Source organism: Stenella coeruleoalba (genome assembly GCF_951394435.1).
Source record: "Stenella coeruleoalba genome assembly, chromosome: 5".
In the NCBI taxonomy this organism is placed as follows: Eukaryota; Metazoa; Chordata; class Mammalia; order Artiodactyla; family Delphinidae; genus Stenella; species Stenella coeruleoalba.
This window is the reverse complement of record NC_137150.1, coordinates 37,578,593-37,596,565: the sequence shown is the minus strand read 5'-3', so window position 1 is coordinate 37,596,565 and position 17,973 is coordinate 37,578,593. Positions and strand designations below refer to the sequence as shown.

Below are 17,973 nucleotides of genomic sequence, written 5' to 3'. Positions count from 1 at the left end.
AAAAAAAAAAAAAAAAATGGTACTGTTGAACCTAGTGGCAGGGCAGGAATAAAGGCGTAGACATAGAAAGTGGACTTGAGGATATGCGGGGGAGGGAGGGGAAAGCTGGGGTGTAGTGAGAGTAGCATCGACATATATACACTACTGAATGTAAAATAATTAGCTAGTGGGAAGCAGCAGCATAGCACAGGGAGATCAGCTTGGTGCTTTGTGATGACCTAGAGAGGTGGGATGGGGAGTGGGGGAGGGAGGCTTAGCGGGGAGGGGTTGTGGGGATGTATGTGTGCATGTGGCTGATTCACGTTGTTGTACGACAGAGACTAACACAGTATTGTGAAGCAATGATACTGCAATAAAGATCTATAATAAAAAGAAGCCTATGCTATAAAATAAAACAAAAGAATGAGACACTTAGAGCAACTTTAGTCCATATTCTCAAATTTTAATTGTTGCCCATATGGAACTGTTGCTATAGAGATCATTTTTGTTATAGCCTGAATGTGCTGTCCCCAAAGGATAAGGGAAGGGGGATTGATTTATAGAGGGCCAGACTGGCTGAGTATGGCCAACTGTGTGAAGACTGGAAATGAAAGTGACAAATTTAGAATTAACCTGACCCAGCAACAATACCTAAAGGATTTCATCTGTGGATGGCAGAGTGGGGAATTCCAGGTGGAGACATTAGTTTGAAGGTGGCCACCAATTGTTGCTTGAGGTTACAAGTTATAAGGTCTAGTCACCAAGGAGAAGCATCTGATGATAACCAAATACATTGTTGGAACTTCAGTCAAACAATCTGAATTTCAGTAGCCAGCTCTAGTTCTAGATGCACATGTAAGACAAAATCAGAAAACCAAGACAGAAGGCTAGAGCTAGGATTAGGTACTGGTGGGGGAAAAGAAACAGCTTGGAAGGTTTCAGCACAGTATGCATGATAAAGCCAAGGGATCAATCAAAAAGTATGAGAAGTTTATGACAGGAAGATGATGTCTATAGCCTCAATGACTAGAGCTGTGCAAGGCCTGAGAAGGCAGGGGCTAACAATTTTAAAAGTATGATTTGTATTCTTTAAAATTATGAAAGCAATACATATTCACTCTTGAAAGTTTGAAAAATATAGAAAAGACAAAAGTCAATGCAATTTTTTCATACTCTAAAAGCAAACATCTTCTTTGTAAATAGTGAGCTAAATACTTATTCATTTTATTTGCCAGAAGTTTATAACTGAATAATTTTAAGTCATTGGTCATTGTTCATTCTCTTGTATTATCTTCTTAAAAGCAGAGAAATCATAAGAATGAATTAATATTCCCCTGCTTTTAAGGATGTAGTCAAATGCAGATTCTGTCATTTTATGGGAAAAAGGGTAAATATTTAAAAGTAAAAATTATGCTTTTACATAAGAACTAACAGCTATCTTAATCTTATAAGATTTCAAATTCTATTCTTATGTTTTAACTTCCTACTTGTCTAATATTTTGTAAAAAACATATATTGTAAGCACGTTTGGTCTAGGAAATTCCAGAAAGAATCAAAGGTGTGCATAGAAGCAAAGAGACCTATCTGAAGTAGCCTGGCAAATGGACAGAATTTTTTAAAAACAAATAAGACACATGCTGCTGAAAGCCACATTACTGTTACCTTCTCCCTCCAGTTATCACCGTTCAGCATCTTCTGTCTAAGGGTTTCCTGCAACTGCTCCATGCTTTTCTGATGTGAAATCAGCATCAATTCCCTGAAAATCATAAACACAACAAATGAGTCAAGACACACCCTTAACACCCTTCTTAAATTACAGTTCGTGGCTCAGGGATTATTTCACAACTCAGTCTGTTTATTCTTCTCTTTAGAAATATATATATACATATGTGTGTGTGTACTGCTACTACATACTATTTTAACTGTTGTTAACAGCAATTTAAAAACACTGGCAACAAGGTAAGTATTTTCTCAGGCTTAATTTTTGCTTAATAAGTAATATTATTTTTGCATGAAATAGTAACAACATATGTGTAGTCACAAATATAATAAAATACTATACATTGTGGTTCTAAAGTTTATGACTAAATTCTAACACTAGGTCATATTTTGTTTCTTTAAAAAAGGAAAATGTGTTGGGATATGACACAAAACCAGCACGTTTGTAGTTCCTGCTAGATTTATTTTTCTTTTATTTATCTCAAGTGCTAATAGGAACAGACTGAATTAAGTAGAGGGTAATATCTGAAATGTGGTATAGTACAAAACATACTAGAAAATAGGAGAGAAAACACAAAGAACATTTTAATATTTTAATCCACGTAATTGGATCTTTTTCTAATAAATTTATTTATTTATTTATTTTTGGCTGTGTTGGGTCTTCACTGCTGCATGCGAGCTTTCTCTAGTTGTGGCTAGTGGAGGCTACTCTTCGTTGTGGTGTGTGGGCTTCTCATTGCGGTTGTGGAGCACCCGCTCTAGGTGTGCGGGCTTCAGTAGTTGTGGCACACAGGCTCAGTAGTTGTGGCACACGAGATTAGTTGCTCCGCAGCATGTGTGATCTTCCCATGTCCCCTGCATTGGCAGGTGGATTCTTAACCACTGCACCACCAGGGAAGTCCCCACGTAATTGGGTCTTAAAGCTAAGTTTGTGACCCTCTGGGTGGAAGTAAGTGTGGGAGATTCATGAGAACATTTCTCCAGGGGCCCTGAAGTTAAGACTTTAAATATCACAAGTGGTGGCAAAAGTATGCCTGTTGATCAGGGAGTCCCTCCACCCCCTTCTATAATCACCATAACCCTTCTTATTTTCTGTGTAGGTGATTCTTTTCCATTGCTTATTCCTCTTTCTAATCCCTTTGTTTTCCATCATCACCCTCTTCCCTTTAGTTCTGACCCCTTTTCTCAAACTTGTGACTTTCATTTATAACTGCCTGTTAGACATCTCCACCCTGATGAGCCATCAACACCAAAGATTCCACACATCAAAAAACAAATTCATCATCATCTCCAACGGTCTTGCCTTTCCTTTTGACTTCTGAAACCTTCAACAGTTACAATCTTTAGCTTGAAATCCCTGAGTCATCTCTGACTTTTCCTTCTTCTTGTTCTACCACATCCATTCAGTAACAAGTTCTATGTATTCTGCTCCGTGGTGCACCTCGAACTATTTCCTCCCTTCCTTTCCGACTACTAACAGTTAAGGTTCTTGACTTTATTTCTCACCAAGAGTATTGTAATAGACTGTCAATCTATCTTGATCTGTATTCTCATCTCACTCTTACAGTATTATTAAACATTTTTTAATAAAAATAGTGCCTACATTTCTAGGCAAGAAAATTTTAAGGTCATGAACATAAAGACACATCAACTTGGTAACCAGGATTATGAATATTATTTGAGGGAAAATGATTGAAAAGAACAAAACTCCCCAGACTTTTTTTTCAGAACTGTGTCAGACTAGGTACTTTGACAACTTTCCTACTGAAAATAAGTAAAGTTTTGTTTTCACTTATAAAAAAAATCTTAAAATTCATCAGTGATCTGGACAAAAAGTTAGGAAGATGCAGGAAACACAAATCAAGAGAAAGGACAGAAAAAGGTTATCAGTGGAAAACTAGTGAAATTTGAATAAAGTCTATAGGTTAGTTAATTGTATTATACCCATATTAATTTCTTAGTTTTTACATATGTGCCATGGTTATGAAAAATGGACAAGAGGGAAACAAATTCTCTGTAACTTTTCTTTAAATACAAAATTATTCCAAACTAATGGTTTAAAAAAATGAAGTAAAAGGAAGAACCCCAACAATAAGTAGAGCACTGAAGCCAATTCTCACCTTGAAGGTACTTTCCAAATCTGATGTACTTGAGCATTAAATTTCATAGCCATGAAGGGCACTGGAGTCAGGAGAGAAAGGAAGAGCTTGAGAGGAAACTCACCTGCATAAAACTGCATCTCAAAGAGGGACACATGCAGTATGCATTTTTGTCATACTGTATGTAAGAATATGAAATTCACACCCAGTATGTGTAAAATACAAATAACATCCCCTCTCAAAGAACAAAAAAGAAATTTCCGGCTTTGAAGTTTGGTGCTAGGTAGAGGGGAAAATACAAATCTCCCACAAGAATTTGTAAACACAAGCCAGTCCCAGTGCAGGTTTGTATCCTGAATTCACACTACCTGAGTGGTCCAAAAAGCTTCATATTGAGGAGATATCTTACAATGGTGTTAGGATAACCTTGCCTCCAGATGCCTGGTAGGAAAAACACCAATATGTTTGGGAGAAACCTATCTTCGACTTGAAACTCAGAGATTCCTACAGATAAAAATTTAAGACCTATGAGACCATAATTTTAAGAATCACAAAATTATTTTTTTTAAAGCTAGTAAGAGGAAGAATGAGCAGACACAAATGATAGCATAATCAAAGCCACAAATTCTAAAGTATTTTCAGATATTGAATATAAATAAGGATGTACAATATGTTGGAAGAAATAAAAGATTAATTTAAATGACTAATGAAATCTGAAATGAACCAATCAAACTTGTAGAAATGAAGCATATAATAACTGAGATGAAAAGCTCAGTAGATGGTCCTATAGCAGATTATTCACAGCTAAAAATGAAGTAATAAACTGAAAGGGAGATTCAAAGAAATTATACAGGGTGCAGTACATGATGTCAAAAATATGTAAAATATAAAAGAGGTTGATATATGGAGGATAGAGTGAAAAGATCTAATATTTCTCTATTTACCATCTCAGAAGCAAATGAGAGAGAAAGGGAGAGGAAGGACATTACAGATTGATGAAAAATACCAACCCATAAATCTAGGAAGCCCAAAGGATTCCAAGCAAGATAAATAAAAATAAATCTCATATCTGGCACCTGGTAGTGAAAATGAAGAATATTGGAATTAAAAGAGATTTTAAAAGATGCTGGAGAGGAAATAAAACATATTGTCTTCAAAGGAACTCAAACGTATTGAAAGCTTATTCTCCAATAGAAACAAGGAAGGCCAAAGACAGCAAAATAATATATTAAAATCCCATGAGAAAATAACCATCAATCTGAAGTTGGGTACCCAGCAAAACTATCTTTCAGAAAGAGGCCGAAATAAAATATGCTCAGAAAAATATAATCTGAGGGTTTACTGCCAGCTAAACGACTTCTAAAAAATATGCTTTGCAGGAAGGATTATGATCTCAGAAGGAAGGTCAGACGATCAAGAAAAAATGGTGAGCAAAGGAACTGGCAAACACACAGGCAGGGAGGGCTTCTTGGGTGTGTGATCGATTCAGCTGTACGGGGCCCATGTTCTGAAGGGGGTCCTGGGTTTCAGATTTAATGCTCTGTGGTCACCACTGAGAAATTCTTAACAACTTTATCTTTGAGTCTGTGTTTTGTAAGTGAGGTCTAATGGGACAGTCAAGCACATGCTGGGGCCTTGGAGCCTCGGCTCACACAGAGTCCTACCTCTCGACACCTCCCTGTCTCCCCAGGATGGTTCTCAACCCTTTTCTCCCTGACCCTTGCCCAGCATCTGCTGTCATCCTCTGCTTCAGTGGGCACAGGCATGGGGAATGTTGGGTCTGCCATATGTGTCCTTTTGGCTGAGTCTGGGGCAGGGCCTTGGGTGCCTCTGAGAGCCTGCATCCATGCTACAATTTCTCCATGCCCAAGGGAGCACAAGATTCAACAGCAAACAAACAAAAAAAAGACCCTGACAAGCTGAGAGAAAGATGGTGAAGGAAAGGAAAAAGCTTCTTTCTTTTTTTGAAGGGGCTCCACGTTTTCATTTTACACTGGGCTTGAAAATTATGTAGCCAGCCTTGTATGTAAGTACTTGTAAATAAATATCATCTGTATAAAATATTAGTTTTGACTGTGTGTAATCAGTGGGGCTAACAAAAGTATAAAACTAGAACACTAGACAAAAATGTAGAATATAGGATGGCACGATGGCAACTATAAGGTGCCAGTGTTATTCAAGAGAAGTTTGCATTATTCAAGAGAAGTTTGAGATATTAATTTTAAACTTCATTAAGCATGCATGGTAAAAATCTCAGAAGTAACCACTAAAAGAACAGAATACGCCATTAGAAGAAGATGCACTAAGAAAATAAAAGAAACTCCAACAATATTGCCCCCGCCCAAGGCCCAAAAGGAGAAAAGAGTGTAGAAAAAGAGGGAGAAGTATTGATAGAAAACTTAAAGTAACAATCATAATAATGGCAAATAAACTAAACTCATGAGTTAAGAGAAACAGGCTTGATAAAACCAAATCCTATCCCTAACCCTACATATTGGGTTAAGTAAAATATATTAATTAAGATAACTTTTACCTGTTTATTTTTACTCTTCTAATATGGCAATTAAAATTTTTAAAGTGACATATGTGGCTCACATTATACTTCTACTGAACAGCACTGTTATAACCCATATTCTCTGAAAACAAAGAAACGTCAGTAACAAAGATAAATATCTCCATGTAGTTGGAGCTTTTAAAAAATGTGTTTCTGAATAACTCTTGGGTCAAATGAAAAATCATAACTGATACTTCAAAATACTTAGAAATGAACAATAATAAAATTTCTACACATTAAAATTTACGAAATATAGCTAAGCAGAAAAGATAAATAAATTGTGGTATACTTCAGAATATAATACAGATGAAGAAATGAAAGATCTTCAGCTACATGTAACATCATGGACAAAAATCCCAGGGACATAATCTTGAGCACAAAGAATAAATCACTGACTAATATATACAGTATAATTTTATTTCCATGAAGATAAAATATATGCAAAATCTAATTTTTTTTTTAGGAATACAAACATACGTGGTAAAATTATAGAGTGAAGCAAAGGAATAACAAGTGTTTTCTGTAGGTTTTTGCGAATGCTCTTTATCAGTTTGAGGAAGTTCCCATCTCTTCCTAGTTTGCTGAGAACCACAAAATGCAGGTTGGTGGTTACCTCTGAGCAAGGATGCCATGTGGTGGAATAAGGAGAAGCACCAAGGGACTTCAACGTTAATGGTAAGGCTCTTTTTCCTAAACTTAGCGTTCATTATATTGTAGTTCTTCATACTTTATACCTATCTAAACCTTTTATGTAACTACTCAGTATTTATAAAAACAATTAATGATAAAGCCTAAGCATAGAGTAGAATGGGCATCTGGAGAAAAGAGAATTAAAGGGAAAGACCAAGGAGAGGGAAATGGCAAGTGAGCAGCAGGGTGGGGTTTACTGCCCACTATGCACACTATGGACAAGGCAGTACCTGGAGAGACAGAGGTGAATGAGGGCAGGGTCCCTGTCCAAATGGTGCTCAAAAGCCAGCAATGTTGTAAAAGGAACACTTATCTTTTAAAATGTGAGGCGGACCTAGCAGGTTATGATGCTTGCTCAGCAGTCTCTAGGCTGGAGAAAGGAAGCAGAAGGAACAAAGAATGAGGATAGTAAAAGTGGGATTACATTAAAACCTCAATTCTGGGCTTTCCTGGTGCCGCAGTGGTTGGGAGTCAGCCTGCCAATGCAGGGGATATGGGTTTGAGCCCTGGCCCGGGAAGATCCCACATGCCGCGGAGCAACTAAGCCCGTATGCCACAACTGCTGAGCATGCATGCCACAACTACTGAGCCTGCATGCCACAACTACTGAAGCCCACGCGCCTAGAGTCCATGCTCGGCAGCATGAGAGGCCACCGCAATGAGAGGCCCATGCACTGCAGCGAAGAGTAGCCCCCACTCACCGCAACTTGAGAAAGCCCATGCGCAGCAATGAAGACCTAAAGCAGCCAAAAATAAATAAATAAATACATAAAACAAAAAAACACCTCAATTCTGGCTTTCTTCCAAATATTTGCCCATTCCCGTCTCCTTTGCAGACTCATCTTTGCCGTCAATTACATGTTTGGTGTTCCTTAGCACTTTGTTCTGAGGCCTCTTTTTTCTCTCTCTCTACTCTTTTTCTAAGTGATCATACCCATGCCTATGGTTAAAATGCAATAGTTGCTGACAACTCCCAGATTTTATCTCCAGCTCACATCTGTTCTCTGAGTATTTGACTCATGTTTCCAACTCTCACCTGACTGCTCTACTTTTATATTTCAGAGTCATCCAAAACTCAACATGTCTGTAATCCCAGAGGCTAACAAGGTCAGTTTATTTTTTGCTCATGATATATGTAATCTGCTGCTTTGCTCTGCATGTTTTGTTCCAGGATGTAGCCCAAGGAACAATTCTTACCTGGGAATGCTGCTTTTGTGATAGAAAAGAAAAATTGCGAAAACATAGGATCTGTTAAAGTTTATGCTCAGAATCAGTGCATGTCACTCCTCTCCCATTTCAATGGCAAGAACAAATCAAATGGCCAAGTCTGATGTGAATCAGGTGTGGATAGTATAGTCCTCTCACCGGGAGGTGCACAGTAGGTCACCTGGCATCAGGTGGAGTCCATCGCAACTCTGAAATCCTACTGGAAACGACTGTGAGGATTTCTACCCTGGAGGTAGAGAACATTCCTTGCTTAGGCTGTGGTTCTTTCACTTGGGAGTGATTTCTCAAACCATTTTTCTCTGTAGCTCCTGGCTTTCCTCTCTGAGATGTAATTTTTTTTTTTTTTCATCCTACAGCCTTGCCACATCAGAAGAGGGTGTTAGAAATTCTGCCCTGTTGAGAGACAGTTTTCTCAACTTCTTTCCTATCCACAGAAGATTTGGAGGAGAAATGGTTCCAAGAGAATTTAAAAAAAAAAACCACAACATTTATTGAGATATAATTGAAAACAGTAAACTACATGTTTAAAGTATACACTTGGATGAGTTTTGACATATGCATAAACATATGTGTGTGAAACCATCACTGCAACCAAAATAATGATATATCCATCATCTCCCAAGGTTTCCCTATGCCCTTTGTTAATCCCTCACTCCTGCCCTCTCGCCCCCAGCAATCAAGAGTTTGCTTTCTGTCATTATACATTAGTTTGCACTTTCAGAATTCTATAAAAACTCTCTATATATCATACAGTATATTCTTTTTTTTGTGTTTGGCATTTTTCATTTAGCATAATTCCTTTTAGATTTGTCCATGTTGTACCATGAATCAATAGTTCATTATTATTATTTTTTGCTGAGTAGTATTTCATCACATGGATATACCACAATTTGTTTATCCATTCACCTGCTGATGGACATTTAGTTTGTTTCACAGGTTTTGGCTATTACAAATATAGCTATTAATATCTGTGTACAAGTATTTGTATGGCTATGTCCCTTCATTTCTCTTAGGTAAATACCTAGGAGTGAAATGGCTAAGTAGCAAGGTAAGTGTATGTTAAACTTTTTAAGAAGCCTCCATACTGTTTTCCAAAGTGTTGTGCTGTTTTACATTCCAACCAGCAGAATATGAGAGTTCCAGTTTCTCCACAACTTGCCAACAATTGGTATGTTCAGGTTTTTTAATTTTAGCCATTCTAAAAGTGTGTGCTTGTGGGACTTCCCAGGCGGTGCAGTGGTTAAGATTCCATGCTTCCACAGCAGGGCGCATGGGCTCCATCCCTCGTTGGGGAACTAAGATCCCACGTGCCGTGAGGTGTGGCCAAAAAAAAAAAATCAATAAAAAAAATAGAAGTGTGTGGTCGTATCTCATTATGGTTTTAATTTGCATTTCCCTAATGACTAATGATGTTGAACATCTTTTTTATGTGCTTCTTGGCCATCTGTATATCTTTGGTGAAGCGCCTGTTCAAATCTTTTGCTCATTTTTTATTGGGTTGTTTATGGTCATCTGAGTTTCTAAAGTTCTTTATATATTCTGAAGACAAGTCCTTTATGACATATATATTGTGCATATCTATGACGATGGCTTGTCTTCATTCGCTCAACAGTGCCTTTTAAAGAACAGAAGTTTTAACTTTGATGAAGTCCAATTTATCAGGGGTTTCTTCTTTTATGGATTGGGCTTTTAGGGTAGAATCTAAGAAATCTTTGCCTAATCCAAGGTCACAAAGATATGTTTCCTGTTTTCTCCTGTAAGTTTTATAATTTTAGGTTTTATATTTAGATCTAGGATCTATTTTGAATTAATCTCTATATATACATTTCACAGTATGAATCAAAGTTCATTTTTTGCATATGGATATACAATTGTTCCAGCACCAATGGTGAAATAAACTATGTGTTCTCCAATGAACTGCTTTGGCACCCATGTAGAAAATCAATTAACCATACATGTGTGCCTATTTCTGGATTCTCTGTCCTGTTCCATTGATCTATTTGTCTATCTTGAGATTAATACCACACTGTCTTGATTACTTGTAGCTTTACGATAAACCTTGAAGTTAGGTAGTGACTTTGATCTTTTGGCTCCTCAAAGTGTTTTCAAAGTTGTTTTGATTATTCTAGGTCCTTTGCATTTCCATATGAATTTTAAAATTAGCTTGTTAATTTGTACAAAAATGTTTGCTGGAGGTTTGATTGTGATTGCATTGGATCTATAAATCAATTTGGGGATAACTGTTAACAATATTGAGGCTTCTGTTCCATGAACTTTGTATATCTCTCCATTTATTTAGATCCTCTTAACTTATCTCAGCAATGTTATGTAGTTTTCAATGTACAGGTCTGGCTCATTATTTGTCAGATTCATTCCTAAGTATTTCATGTGTTTTGAAATATTTTGATAAATATTGCTTTTTAAATTTTGATTGTTCTGTGCAAATATATAGAAATTAATTTGGGTTTTGGATGTTGACTTTTTTTCCTGCAACCTTTTGCCAAACTCACTTATTAGTTCTAGTAACTCCTTTTGTAGATTCCATGGGGTTTTCTATGTTAGTGAGCATATCATCTGTGAATAAAAAAATTTTATTTTTCCTTTCCAGTCTGATGCCTTTTATTTCTTTTTCTTGCCTGACTGTACTCAGTAAAACTTTCAGCACAATGTTGAACAGAACTGATGACAGCAGGTGTTTTTTTCTTGATCTTGATCTTAGGAGGACAGTATGTATTCTCTCACTATTAAGTATGATGTTGTCTGTCAGTTTTCTTAGATGCCCAGTATCAATTTGAACAAGTTTTTCTCTATTTCTACTTTGCTGAGATTTTTTTAAAAATTAGGAATGAATGTTCTGTTTTGCCAACTGCCTGTTTTGTTTCTATTGACATAATCATTGAGTTTTTCTTTTTTACTTTTTGGATAACAATAGTCGATTTTTGAATGTTAAACCGATCTTACATTCTTGGGATAAACTCCACACATTCATGATTTCTTTTCTTTTTTATGTTGCTGGATTCAAGTTTCTAAAATTTTGTTTAGAAGTTTTGCATCTGTGCTCATGAGGGATGTCGGTCTGTTAATTTGCTTGTAATGCTTTTGTCAGATTTTGATATCAGGGTAATACTGGCCTCATGAAGTAAGTTAAGAACTATTCCTTCCTGTTTCATTTTCTGGAAGAGTTTAAGTAGAATTAATACTATTTCTTCCTTAAATGCTTGATAAAATTCACCAGTGAAACCTTCTGGGCCTGAAGTTTTCTTTGTGGAAAAAATTTAAACTATAAATTCAGGTCATCTATTCATTTTAGTGAAGCTGGGTAGTTTATATTCCAAAAAAATGTATCCATTTTTCAGAGTTGTCAAAATTAATGGCATAGTCAAGCAAATGGCTTTGTGGCACCAGTTTTCCAAGAGCATTGGCTCACTTTGTTTCTCTGTGACATTTTGGTAAGTCTCGCAATATTTCAAAGTTTTCATGATTATTATTTTGTAATGATGATCTGTGATCAGTGATCTTTGATGTTACTTACTGAAGACTCAGATGGTGGGTAGCCTGTTTTAGCAATAAAGTATTTTTGAATTAAAAAAATTAATGGCATAAAGTTGTTTATAATATTCCTCTATTAATGTATTAATATCTGAAGAATGTAATGTCACCACTCTCATTTCTGATGTTGGTAAATTTTTGTCTTCTCTATCTTTTCCTGATGAGTCTGACTTGAGGTTTATTAATGTTATTGATCTCCTCAAAGAAACTGATTGTTTAATTGATATTCTATATTGTTTTACTGTTTTCTCTGTCATTGATTTCTGCTCTGATCTTTATTATTTACTTTCTTATGCTTATCTTGGGTTCTGTTTGCTCTTCTTTTCCTAACTTCTTAAGGTGGAAGCTGACCTTTTTTCTTTTTTCACATAGACATTTATTGCCATAAATTTTCTCCCTGAAGTTTTGCTTTAGAGATGTTCCACACATTTTGATGTCTTCATTCGCATTTAGTTAAAAAATCTTTGTAATTTCCCCTTTCATATTTTCTTTGACCCATATCTCATTTAGAATTGTGTTATAGTTCACAAATATTGGGGGATTTTACAGATACTTTTCTGTTATTTATTTCTAAGTTAATTACATTGTGACCAGAGAATACACTTTGTATGATTTGAGTCCTTTTAAGTTTTCTTTGGTTTTGTTTTATAGCCAAATTATATGGTCTACCTTGGTGAATATTTTGTATGCTCTTGGAGAAAAAAAATGTGTATTCTGCTGCTGTTGGGTGGAATGTTGTATAAATGTCAATTAGGTTAAGTTGATTGATTGTAAAGTTCAAGTCTTCTATAGCCTTACTAATTTTTCTGTGTACTTGTTTTATGTATTGTTAAGAGAGAGCTATTGACATCTCTAACAATAACTGTGAATTTGTCTACTTCTCCTTGTAGTTCTATCAGTTTTTGCTTCACATATTTTTAAGCTCTGTATTAGAGGCACAAACATTTAGGATTGTCATGTCCTTCTGATGAACTTGTCTATTTATCATTATGAAATGAATTTAGTTATTCCTGGTAATAGTCTTTGTTCTAAAATCTACCTTGCTTGATATTAATAAACACATTCTAGCTTCTTTTGATTAGTGTCAGCATGGTATATCTTTTTCGATTCTTTTACTTTTAGTCTTTTGTATCTTTATTTTTCAAATACATTTCCTGTAGGCAGTATATGGCTGAATCTTACGTTTTTATACAATCTGAAAATCTCTGTCTTTTAATTAGAATGTATAGACAATTTACATTTAATTGAATTGTGAAACACTTAGACTTAAATCCATCATCTTGCCTATTTGCCCCATCTGTTGTTTCCTTGGCCTTCTTTCTCCGCCTTCTTTTGGATTTTGCATATGGCTTATGATTTACTTTCATCTGCTTTGTTGGCATATTAGCTATAACTCTTTGTTTTGTTTATTTAATGGTTGCTCTAGGGTTGATAATAGCTATTTTTAACTTGTCACAGTTGTGGTAGGCTAAATAATTGCCTTCAAAGATATCCATGTCCTAATCCCCAAAGTCTGTAAATATGGCAAAAGGAACTTTGCAGATGTGATTACATTAAGGATCTTGAGATAAGGAGATTATCCTGGTTCACCTGGATGTGCCTTAAGTATAATTATCAAGGTCTTTATGAGAGAGAGGCAAGAAGGTTAATGTGGCGGGGGTGGGGGGGAAGGTGGTGATGTGACAATGGAAGCATAGATTAGATTTATGAGGCCAGGATCCAAGGAATGCCAGCAGCTTCTAAAAGCTGGAAGAAGCAAGGAATGGGTTCTCCCCTGGAGGCTCCAGAAAGAGCCAGCCCTATTGACACCTTGATTTTAGCCCCTTAACACTCATTTGGACTTCTGACCCCCAGAACTGTATAAATTTGTGTTGTTTTAAGCCACTAAGTTTGTGGTAATTGTTATAGCAGAGATAGAAAACGATGCTGGTTTACCGTCAAATGTTATTACACAACTTTCAGGTATAAGAGTAGAATCTTATAATAGTAAACTTGATAAAATAAGGAGCAACAGTCAAGGCAAATAAAGTAGCTCTTCACTTGGTTTTCAAAATACCAGTACCATAGAATGGATGTGGCTCGCTATGTGCTTGTTAGAAGTGGCTAGGCAGCAGAGTCCTGGCAATTTGATCCACTTTATTTCTTAAGCCAGGTTTCGTATTTGAAAAGAGGTCTTACTGATTAGAAACTTCCAATGAGCATTTTCAGATGGGTGCCTGTGAGTACATTAGAAGTTACCTTTACTATAAAATGGATGGTACTGAATATTTGAGATGCTCAAATTTTAGTCTCCCTGGAGACAGTTATAATTTTGATATCAACAAAAGTAGAATCCATTCCATATACATTCCTCTGAGGGACCCAGTACAAAACACTGCTGTTATATGTATCCCTTTAGAATAAAAACTGTGAAAGGCTAGCAGATTATAGAAGCCAAAATACAGTAAGCCAAGGTTCAAACAAGGTTAATGAAGTGATAATCATTCACTGAATTGACAAAGAGTCATAAAGTTCCTTATGACATTTCCACAGAATATAAGGTGTTTTGAGTGAACTGTTATAAAATTTATGAACTTGTGTTTGTGATGATAATTTTGCTTGACATTAAAGCTACAGAAATTAGGACTTTCATATCTCATTGATTCCTGCTGAGCCTCTGTTCTCAACTCTTCAGTGCAATTCTTTAATGAGACAAGGCAGAAAGAATGATTATAAATGATGTTACAAACACACTGTCCTTGATTACCATGGAATGGGCACTGGGTAATGTATACAGAGATGAGTATATGTGTGAAAAAGATAATCTTGATTCCAAAAATAAAAATCACACTTATATAGTAAACTCAAGAAAGAGCTTGCACATTATTCAGGAATGTAAAACCATCTTAAGACATTGATAAAGAAAAAGCAGTCTTGCCTTGAAAGAAACTATAAAGGATCAACTTTGACTCTAGTGAGGCTTTCTGAGAGAAATTTAGAGGATTTCTAGAAATTAAATATTGTTAGAGGCATATTCATATTTTAAAAAGCTGAAAATGTGCACCTGTTTTTGAACATCATACAGATATCCAATTTCCTCTTTACAGCCAGTTCTAGAGGTATTCATGCTTTAGAATAATAAGAAACAACACAGATTCAGGTCCTATATTTGGATTTTAGTAAGAATCTGATAGAGAAGATCATCACTAGAATCCAGGAGTTTGAATTGATTTTTGGCAAGTCAGAAGCTGATTTGCTACCAGACAATGAGAGCTTCTGAGTTTTAAATCCTGTGATCGGTGGTTTAACTGGGATTAAATTCATTCCTACTCATCCATACATCCATCCAGCAAATATTTATTGAGTACCCAACTATGTCTCAGGCACTAGGGATAGTCTCTAGGGATATGGTCATTCTTTCTTGCCACTCATTGGAAATATATTAATGCAATTTCCTAATTTTTAGAAGATCCTGAGTGGTAAATGACTATATAAAGTGACATAATTCACAAGAGGTAAAGCTGGTTCAAGCTTGTACCAGCCTAGGGCTCTCTACCCTGTAATTTCATCAGATTTTTTAAAAAAATAACATTTTTGGAGTTGGCACAATAGGCAAATTAGGATCTACTCACAATTAAGAGTATTTATTTTAAAAAAGCATTAACTTTTAAATTCTTAGACCAAAAAGAAAATGAGAATCTAATTTCTTACATACATGCAAAAATCTAATTCCCTTAATTGTAGTTAAAAACATAACTGCAAACAAATGTCAAACCATAATGCCAAATGACAGCTTTAAATTCTGTTTCACAAGTTGTTCTTTTAGAGATGTCTTCACACTGTCAATCAAAGAGATAATTTTGATTTTGCCACAACTCCTGCCACTGTTAAAAGCAGTGTCTGTGATATCATAAGAAGTTTGGCAAGTCTCTTGTTCTGAGAGTTGTTGATAGACAGGAAATCAGAGAAAGAGGTATGTCTTGGGAAAAATACCTGATAAGGTTTGTTATTTTAGAATGATATTACTTAGAACAATTCATTTCATAACACTCTAAACTAACAGAATTGCATCCAAAATAAATCACTCCATGGACTCATCTTTACAACTCAAAGAGTAAAGCAGATAACACTGAATTCAACAGATATTTACTGAATATCTACGTCACCAATGCAGGGTATAAAAGATGTGTTGCTTTAAGAGGTTAGCAACCTAAACGAAGATGAAAGGAAGGAAATTAATACTTTCTGGGCACCTACAACCTACCAGGCATGATACTAGATGCTTTAATCTTCACAAGAAGGTAGCTATTATTAATATGTCCATTTTACAGATAAGGAAAATGACCCTTAAAGTGGTTAAGCCAGTTGTCCAAACTTGACAGTGGGTTTAAACCTATGTTTGCCTAACTGAGTCCATTCTTTTTATACTAAGCCACACTACCACGAGGTAACAGAACCCTTGAAACCTTGCTTCCACATCCCTTTTTATATTCTACACTTCTTATTGCTTCTAGCCTTCATGAAAGTATGACAAGGCTCATCAAAGTAACTAAACATCAAGTTTCTCTTCTTATAGAATGTGTTGTGAAATGTTTTTATTCTACTTTTGTTCTGAAGATATAGCTCCCCTTCTGACTTTGCTAAGGCACTAGAGAAAGGAAGACAAAAGTCACCATCTTATATTTATTAAATGAATGGAAGAATCCTGAAAGAGTGGGGAGGTGGGGTAAGAAGGCAAGAGGAGGGGAAGAGGGGGTACTCTTAGATTTTCTGCTTTCTGCAGGGCTGGGAGTCCCCTGAAGACTCAGTGTTACAACATGATTGAGAAAGAGAAGCTGACAGAACTGATCCCTTCAAGACAAATGCTAAGGGAACTGCGTAAACTGTAGTGGAGGGAACACAGTTTATAAAGCTAGATACAACGGAGCTTGATTTCTGTCTTTGCCAGTTATGTAGCCCTGGGCAAGACATTTAGCCTTGCTTAACCTCAGTTTCTTCAAGTGTAAAATGTGGAAAATGATACCTGCTTCACAAGAGAGGGTCACAGCTCTGTTAGCCAGGGCCTTTGTGCGAATTTGAAAATGGCTTGCCCTCTGGGTTGGGGAACTAGAAAGAGTGCTCCCTCTGGGTGGGGGCCGACCCAGGTCCCCTCATAGAGCTTGGTGAGGAAGGAATGGTATGCTTATGCAAGAAAAATAAGCCCCTTCCTCTGTGGCAAGTGGTGAGGAGAGCAGAGTTCAGGCTGGTTTTCAGGCCCCTGACCCTTTCTGATGAGCACCACACAACGATGCGTCTCACTCAGGGCAGTGTGAAGACAAGATCATGTCCACAGAAGCACCAAGAGGGCTCCCCATGACTGTGAAACCTGGGGATGGTGTGTGAGAGAGCTTGAGAGGGACACAGTGGGGAGGAGAGAAGAAAGGAAGCAGGGAGGAAGGGAAGAGAGAGCCTGAAGAAACAGGTATGTTTGACCATGGGGCTGTGTCGTATACAGAATGGGAAATTCCATGAACCTCCTGAAATAATTTGCTAGATTTTATGTACATTTCTCCAAGGTGAGGGTTTAGAGCTGTCAATTAAAAAAGAAAAAACAAAGAGAAAGAGAAGAGGATGAGGAAATTGAAAAAGAAGTTAATGTTGTGGGTGTAGGAGGGGGAATAAAATCCTTCCCTATAGCCTCAAAGGTATGCTTCAGGGGGACGGGGAGCAATTAAGCAAATCTCACTTAAGATAAGTAAAGAGCTAGCTGTTAGAGACAGACAGATAACTGCTTATTTCACAGAACAATTTACACATAAGCCACTTGCCCCCCACTTTGGTCACAATGAAGCTTTTCCTCCAACGACATTCTTCACTAATCCTGTCATGTTACTGGCAAGTAAATCATAATAAGTATTTTTCTATATTTTTTCTTGGAATTTACCAAGATAGGGCCAACACAGCTCTTGGGGAGGAACGCATAGGGTGCGGACTATTACAAACAGCTGTGTGTCTCAGCAGTACAGCTTTAGGCCACACGCTACTGCATAAATGAATTTCTCTGAGCGTTATACGTGGGCAGTCTCCAAGCTTAAACACATATGCCCTTCTAAAATGTATTTGTGAGTTGGTTATAGGAAATTCCCAACACATTTTACTATAGAAATACTTTTCCATAAAAAAGGAATTAGGCCTGCA

At 36.6% G+C, this 17,973-nt stretch overlaps 1 protein-coding gene across 3 annotated transcripts in view; it reads right to left on the bottom strand.

Moving 5' to 3' along the window:
• Window positions 1–17,973, bottom strand: part of LEKR1 (leucine, glutamate and lysine rich 1) — a 271,681-nt gene that overhangs the window by 39,745 nt on the left and 213,963 nt on the right. For all 3 annotated transcript variants that reach the window (XM_079923312.1, XM_079923313.1, XM_079923314.1), the window contains one exon: window positions 1,642–1,735. In XM_079923312.1, coding sequence (XP_079779438.1) covers window positions 1,642–1,735 — 94 coding nt within the window. The remainder of the gene's footprint in view (window positions 1–1,641; window positions 1,736–17,973) is intronic.